General features: G+C 40.3%; 1 protein-coding gene across 4 annotated transcripts in view; it reads left to right on the top strand.

Annotated features, from left to right (window-relative positions):
* ZNF385D (zinc finger protein 385D) overlaps positions 1–7483 on the top strand; it is a 933534-nt gene that overhangs the window by 192773 nt on the left and 733278 nt on the right. For 2 of the 4 annotated variants that reach the window (XM_019508749.1, XM_019508750.1), the window contains one exon: positions 6419–6697. In XM_019508749.1, the coding sequence (XP_019364294.1) occupies positions 6424–6697 (274 nt within the window). In that variant the 5' untranslated portion in view covers positions 6419–6423. Of the gene's footprint in view, positions 1–2244; positions 2289–3918; positions 4015–6418; positions 6698–7483 lie in introns of those variants that run through there. The other 2 variants (XM_019508747.1, XM_019508751.1) reach the window with 2 other exon arrangements.

Here is a 7483-nt window from a genome sequence, read left to right as displayed (position 1 = left end):
TCTTTACTTCTGGGGCCCCTCTCTGCCCCCTCCTGCTCTGGGGCTCCTCTGTGCCCTCTAGCTCTGGGCTTCTCACTGCCTCCTCTCACTCCGGGGCTCCTCGCTGCCCCCTCTCGCTCCAGGGCTCCTTGCTGTCCCCTCTTGCTCCAGGGCTCCTCACTGCCCCCTTTCGCTCCGGGGCTGGGGCCAATGCGCCCCCAAACAATGCTGCACCCTCTCCGGCGTCAGAGAACCACATGCTACTGTGGAGCTCCTATGAGGCCTCCTCCACCCCTAATAGCCTCACCCAGTCCTCTGGTTTTATAAAACTACAAACAGAAAACGCAAGCTCCTGGGCTATAGCATAAACTCTAAACTGTCCGGTCAAAACCACGTTCTATCCCTACCAGGAATACTCCAAGTCATAGCGGCAACCCGGGGATGCTCCTGCAGTCTATCTCCTCACTGGCTGAGCTCCCCGCACCTTGGCCGCCAGAGGGGAACTGCCCTCCTGGTCTCATGCTTGGGCTTAAGAAGGGGCCAAGCCCTGCCCCTTCCTGTCAGCTGATCCCCTTGGTTCCCCTAGCAACCAGCACCTGTGCTGCCCTGGAGACTGGCAGTTGCGCCTCCCCTTTCTCACCACTAGGGGCCTCTCTTGAGCTGTCCCTGTTCTCAGGTGCAGGGCACCTAAGTGCTCTGCGACAGGAACCCTACTGCCCACATCCCTTCAGGTCTAACATGACCCATCCACCACCACTCTCTGGGTGCAGTCCTCCAGCCAATTTGTGACCCATCTGACTGTGTAGGCGTTGACACCACAGTCGCCTAATTTTTTAATGAGGATGGGGTGAGAGACAGTGTTGAAGGTCTTCCTAAAGTCCAGAAAGGCTACATCCACCGTGACACCTGCGTCCAAGGCTTTTGTGACCTGGTCACAGAAGGCCACCAGGTTGGTCTGACAGGACCTGCCTCTAATGAACCCATGTTGGTTGCCCGTAAGCATGATCTCCCTGGCTGGTCCCTTACAGATGTGCTCCTGTATAATTTTCTCAGAGAGCTTCCCCAGGACTAAGGTAAGACTAACAGGCCTATAGTTTCCTGGGTCTTCTTTCCTCCCTTTTTTGAAAGATGGACACAGGAGACTATATTTTGGTGTGCGTTACTCCCACAATGTACCACACAAAGCAGCTGACTGTGGGCTTCCACAATACCAATCACATAAAAATGAATTTACCTTGCATATAACAAAATTTTGGTATAAAAAGGGTCATCGCATAAGAGTGAATTCGCACCTACAGAACCCGCATAAAGCAAGGGAAACCTGTATTAGCCTCCTTACCAGACTGAATGCATATGGCTACACTATATAGTACTTACTTCAGTTTCTCTATACTCACAAGACACTTTTATGAAAAAATAATTAGAATTGTAGAACAAAGTTGCCTCTCCTTATCCCTAAATGAAAAATGCATTTTGGCCATGAAATAGGTGAAGTAATTGTTTCATGGAAAGGGCATCATTTCTAACCTCCGTAATTTCTAACCAGTCATGTCCCAGTAACGGAATCCCCAGAATGTAGGCAGCTCTATTAGTTGAGCCAGCGAACACAGCAAATTATAGCCATGTTGGTTTTCCACATAGGGCAGTTTTGTACTCTATATAAAGCTGTACTGTAATTCAAAGTTCATTTTACTGGTAAGCATCACTGAGCCAGAATTGAATTCAGAGCTCCAGGGAAAATAGGTCTGAGCATTTATCCATAATGCCATTTTAAGTTGGCTTGAATTTTTGAATTCTCAGTTAGTTTGCTAATTCTATTCTAGTGCAGTGCTGTTCTTCCTAAGATTCTCAACAGCTGAGAAGTTGACTTTTTCCCCATAGTAACTGACTGAAAATAAATCTACGTATATGACCCGTAATTGACTGGAAAAAGGAACATTATCTTTCAATAATTTTTGTAAGTTTAAGTATCAGTTAAGAGATTAGTAGCAACTAAAAGAGCCTTACCTTTTTTCCCAAATAGGACTCTGTGCCCTCTTTTAAACATTTTACCAAGTAATATTAAAGAAACATTCTTCCTGCAACCAACAACTTAAATATTGGTTGTACAGGCAGACAGACAAACAAAAAAATAGCAATCCAATATCAGCTTTTGTTTTATGCTCAGAATGTATACATGTAACTGTGCGCATGCACTTTGAGGCCACTTTTGAAGTGTGGTCTTCTGAGATGTTCTTACTCTCTTATTTTCTCTTATATAGTCTTCATGCTGCTCTTCCAAGAGTCAGCTTACTGTGGTCGGACTGCTGGTAGGTCAGTTCCATGAGTTCTTGCTTATTTGTTGTTTATTGTTCCTTTAAAATAGGGGAGAGTCTAATAAATTATTTTGAAGTGTTTAGCAACACATTGCTTAAAACTGTCTCCCCTGCAGCCAGAGTCCTGAGGGTGTCTAGGGTGAGGGGAAAGGTGAACAACAGCAGCCGTCACCCTACATTCCTAGTATTGCTATTACATACTCAGAATTCACACATTGTGTGAAAAAAAACTGGTGACGGGGCATGATCGGACAATCTGCGTAACATTGTGTCATTTTCTTCCTTATTCTGTCAGCTTCCTCTACTGTGCCATTCTTGCTCCAGATTTACAATATAGCTAGTGATAGTTTAGAGTATCACAAATTTCTAATGAAAGCACAGATGAAATGATCAAGGATCTTGAGTCATTTATTTCTAAAATATAATTTCCTTGCAGTATATTACTGTGTATTATTTTACTGTGCATTTTATTATTTCTTTCTCAAAAATGAGATTGCCATATTTCTATTGCTTTATAGTTGCTTCTCCAGTAATAAAATTAATACAAAATCATGTCAGTTGATGCTAACATTAGTGTGATCTTGTACCATGCCATTAGGTTGCCCATCTGTCTGTGCAGATATTATGGAAAAGAACCATGTATGCGTGTGTATGCACATGGGGTTGTTTATGTATAGTTTACTGCATTATATTTACTTAAAGTTGAATGTATACACTTGGAAAGGGGAATATTACAATAACCCTGTGCCCATATGATGAGCACTATAAGAATAAAGAATACTGTACTGGTAATTTTAAATTCATACTGCACTCTAGTGGGGAATGTTTTCAGTGCAAAAGATTTTATATAACTTATATATCATATACAAATGGGGGTGGAAAGTTATTTTCATTTCATTTAAATTCTAAGAAAGTGGGTAAAATTAGGAGATCATATTATCATTTTAATATGCTGTTTGTTATTTGAATAGATGCTGAATTTCTTCACTTACTAGAAGGATAGCTCTTTGATGATGGAGTAGTATCTCCAAGTAGTTTCCAGAGAATCTGTGTTATCGGGGATATCTATGTCTTCTATTGTCCAATCAGAAGTACTTCTAGGAAAAAACAAATTAGAAACAACAAATACACACAAAACCACAGGTTTTCCTTCTGTCACAGTGTCATGCAGATCTAGCTCATTAAAAATACACAGTTGACATAAAACATTTATTTAATAATAATTGCTCCTTTTGTATTTTTTCCATTTAAATTTGGTGTTGCCCTAGATCCAGTTTTTTAATGTTATTCTATTTCCCTTTTCCTTTACATTTTTAAATGCTATAAAACACATAGTTGACTGTATCTGTAAGCAAAACAGTATGATAGAATTAACTTAACTGATCCTGAGAGTTCTTGACTTCATTAGCAATAAAAAGAACCTCTCAGGGTAGGGCCTTTGTTTTTTTCCATAATTATAACAACATTTTTATTAAATAATCTTTAACTTGTTTAAAATAACCCAATATTAAATAAGAGATGAAGCAAACTGGAACTCTTGGATTGAAACTCTTTTGAATTTAGGGATGTTTAGATTGGCATCTTTTGATCTGAACTTGCTTCTTATGATTTGATTCCAGTTCAGTGAATGTGCTTTGGTGCTGTTGACAGCTGGTTGACAGCGGATCACATGAAATTTCTACTATTTGGCGCTCTCTCAAGAACAGCTTGCTATATTTTGGTAAGGCCAGATCCAAATCTGAAGGCTAGTCCTGATTCACTTTTGGACTCAAACCTTGGCAGAAACCAAATCTGGATCTGGAACTTAAGATGGTCTTGGCTAACCCTCTTTCCCTTTCCTAAGGCATGGTTAATTTGATTGTATTATAGAGGCAATAAAAGTGACATCATTCTTACAGTTGTACTGAGTTATTCTCTTAAAACAGAAATTAAATGACTTAGCTAAATATTGCTTTATCCATTGAGTTTGAAGAACAAATACTTTTAAGGTATTCTGCTTATACTGTACACTGTTGCATTCATATACTGTCATGCATAGTTTGAATAATAAAATAACCCTGTTGTATTTACATGCAACAGTTTGTTTGTATGATTCTTAACCTCTACCTCCGCTTGCCTTTGAAGTGTAGAAGTTTAGGTTCTGGGAGCCTGACTTTCCTCACATTTCTTCATTTCTCCTCCATTAAGTACTCTGGAGATACTTTTATTTAAACTGTGGTGTGACAGGAGAATTGGTATTTAGATACCAAGTTTAATTTTCATTTGGTTATAATTTTTGGAGATTCAAATAAGAAAGAAAAAAATGCATTTATTGTTTCTCTGTAGGCAGCCAGGGTTCTTTGGATAAATCTGAAGGGGGCGTCCTTTTCCACTGCCCCTTTTCTACCACCACCAGAGTTCCTGGTACTGTGAAACATGGGTCTGCACAGCTTTTTGCAGCTGCTGGCATCAAGAGGCTTGGGCAGGGGAGAAAGGGAGCCTCCCTGCCACCCCCTCCCACACACAGCTTGGTAGCTGCAGTCTTTGGGTGGGGCTGGGTCCCTGCAATGGGGGAGGGGAGCACTTCCCCCTGCCCAAGCTACTTGACAGTAGCAACCAGCATCTGCACCAGAGCTGCTCAGCCCCACATTTGTGCACCAGAAACCAGGGTGGGGGGTGGAGGGGGGAAGGAAGACCCTCTGCCACGTGGACTTAGGCTGACTCCCCTGTCCCACAGCCAGCAAGCTGTGGTGGGGGGGAGGGCCTCATGGCAGAAGAGGCTCCCTTCCCCCCATCCCCTCCTGCTGCATTGGTCTGGCCTGGCCCAGCCCTCCCACTCCTCAGCCCCAGGCCATTAAACTGTGAGGGGGGGCGCCTCTCCAGGCTGCACGTAGAGCTGGGATCAAAGGCTGTCATTCACTCAGGTCAGTGACAGCTTAGGAGGAAGGGCCAGCCCAGCACGGGTGGAACAAAGAGTTTTGCCCGAGTCTGGAGTGTAGCCCTGCACAACTCTGCCCGGGATGGCAGCAATTGCGCTCTAAGTTAACCCATGATGGGATCTGGCACAGATACTCAATAAAGCGCTCTAACAGAAAGCACCTTAGGTTACTACACATCCATCCAGGGTCGACTTAGAGTGGAATCCACCATTTTTAAAGTGTGTTGTGAATGCCTGTTGTTATGGTTATAAAGTGCTTTCTGTGCACTTAAAGCACATTAAGTGCAATAAGGTAACCCAAGGGTGAGTGGATTTTTCCCCTGCTTCATTGTCAAGCAAGCTTACTGAAGTGAGCTATAGTTCATACTTTACTTCAGACGTAGATGAGAAGAGTCATACCTGCCACCTTTGATCTGGCTCAAAGAAACTTTGAGAAACTGTGCGATTCACCAAGAAATATACCTTTTTTTTAACAATAAAGGATAACCCAGTGGATTACCAGCATTGCATATGCTAAAACAAGACTTGGCATTTATTTAATCCTCCTCAACAGAGCTCTAACTATGTTACAAAGTCGAGTAAAGATCTTTAGCCTGCTTTCTACACAGAAGGAAATTGATGTACAGGGGAATTTCCTACTATAGTTTTCCTAAATCACATGACAAATCAACAGTGGCACTGAAAACAAAACTTAGTTTTCTGTCTTCTAGTCCTGTAACCCAGCTGCTAGATCACAACATTTCTTCCATTAAAAGCTACAACTTACTTTAGTATATAGAATTTAGCATAGAATTCTTTATCACCGAACCGGCTTGGCACACATTATTGAAGAGGTATTATCTGGCTATAATTATCATAATATTTTCCATATTTTATTTGCTTTCTGTTCAAATAAGGAACAAATGAAGCAAAATAATCAGGAAGTCAAAATAAAATTAAAAAATATATTGCAGTTAACTCTAGTGATAGATTTACAAGTCTTATTAAAATATGCAAGCACTTTCATTTATTTAAATTTGGGATTTAACTATAAAAATATGCAATGGGAAGCAAAATAGGAAGGCAGAATATCAAATGAAAACATAGAATTGCAGACTTACAATTGGAGCACACAATTGGAAGCCTTGGCTTCTTTCTGTTTTCCAGATGTTTAAACGTTCTGCGTAAAACTGTTTTTTATTCATCAATTTTTATGTCTTTTTTTTAGAAAATATGAAGAAGCCCTGGGGCCCTGATTTACCACATGACAATCATCTTTATAACCCAGACTTAACATGTGCACCAGACAGAGAAAGTGAGACAGAATTAACACCTGATGACAGTGAGGAAAAGAAAGAGAGGGAGAAAAAACACACCAATTTCACTTTGTGTAATGTTTGCAACATTCAGCTGAATTCTGCTGCCCAAGCACAAATCCACTATAATGGCAAGTCACATCAGAAGAGATTAAAGCAGCTCAGCAATGGAAATCTTAAGAATGATAATGGTAAGCTTTAAAAATATCTCTCCTTTGGCTCATGTGTGATGTGCGCATTTCTTTTCTTTGTACATGCAGATGTATATTCCAATCTATTTAAAAAGTTGGTTCTTTACCATTTTAAGGTCATTTTGGAAAATGTCATGTGAAACTGTTTGACATATCAGCCTTCTTCAAGCACATTTTTAAAAATATCCCTTGTTTAATTATTCACATATTTGATTTCCTCTGCCAATACAAAATGGATTACATGCCACAAGATTGATGTCCTATGCATGTAACACTATGGCATTAATATGTTTCTTGGTAAGTTAAAATTCATTTCTTTTTTGGTAAATACTGGATTAAAATAAACACTAGGAGCTGGGATCCTGGTTTCATGTGTTTAGAAATTGCAAATTCTCTGATAAAAAGCTGAAAATCTCTGATTAAAAAAACCCAAATCCATCTTTTTTCTGTGATTAAAATGAAATGCCACTATGTATAGAAGTATCAATTTAACACAATAGTTTATTGATATATTTACAATTTTAAAACAGTTTGGAAGCCTACCAGTGCCTCAATCATTATAATAAAATAAATTCTAAATACCTATATATTTTGGCATTTGATTTTTTTTTTTTTATTATTATTATTATTATTATTATTTTTATTGTGGAAAATCAGAGCTCCCCCTGCCTCCTTTGCTCACCAGGATGGAGACTCAGCTGTCTCCCCCACTGCTTTGTGGTGCTGAGCAGCACTACTATGGAAGTGCCCTGCCCCTGCCCAAGCAATTGCTCCTCACTCCCAAGC

The sequence above is a fragment of the Gavialis gangeticus genome, unplaced genomic scaffold (genome assembly GCF_001723915.1).
Source record: "Gavialis gangeticus isolate Ggan-Ray unplaced genomic scaffold, GavGan_comp1, whole genome shotgun sequence".
Taxonomy (NCBI): domain Eukaryota; kingdom Metazoa; phylum Chordata; order Crocodylia; family Gavialidae; genus Gavialis; species Gavialis gangeticus.
Note: the sequence above shows the minus strand (reverse complement) of the source record. Positions and strands in the feature narration are given on the sequence as shown.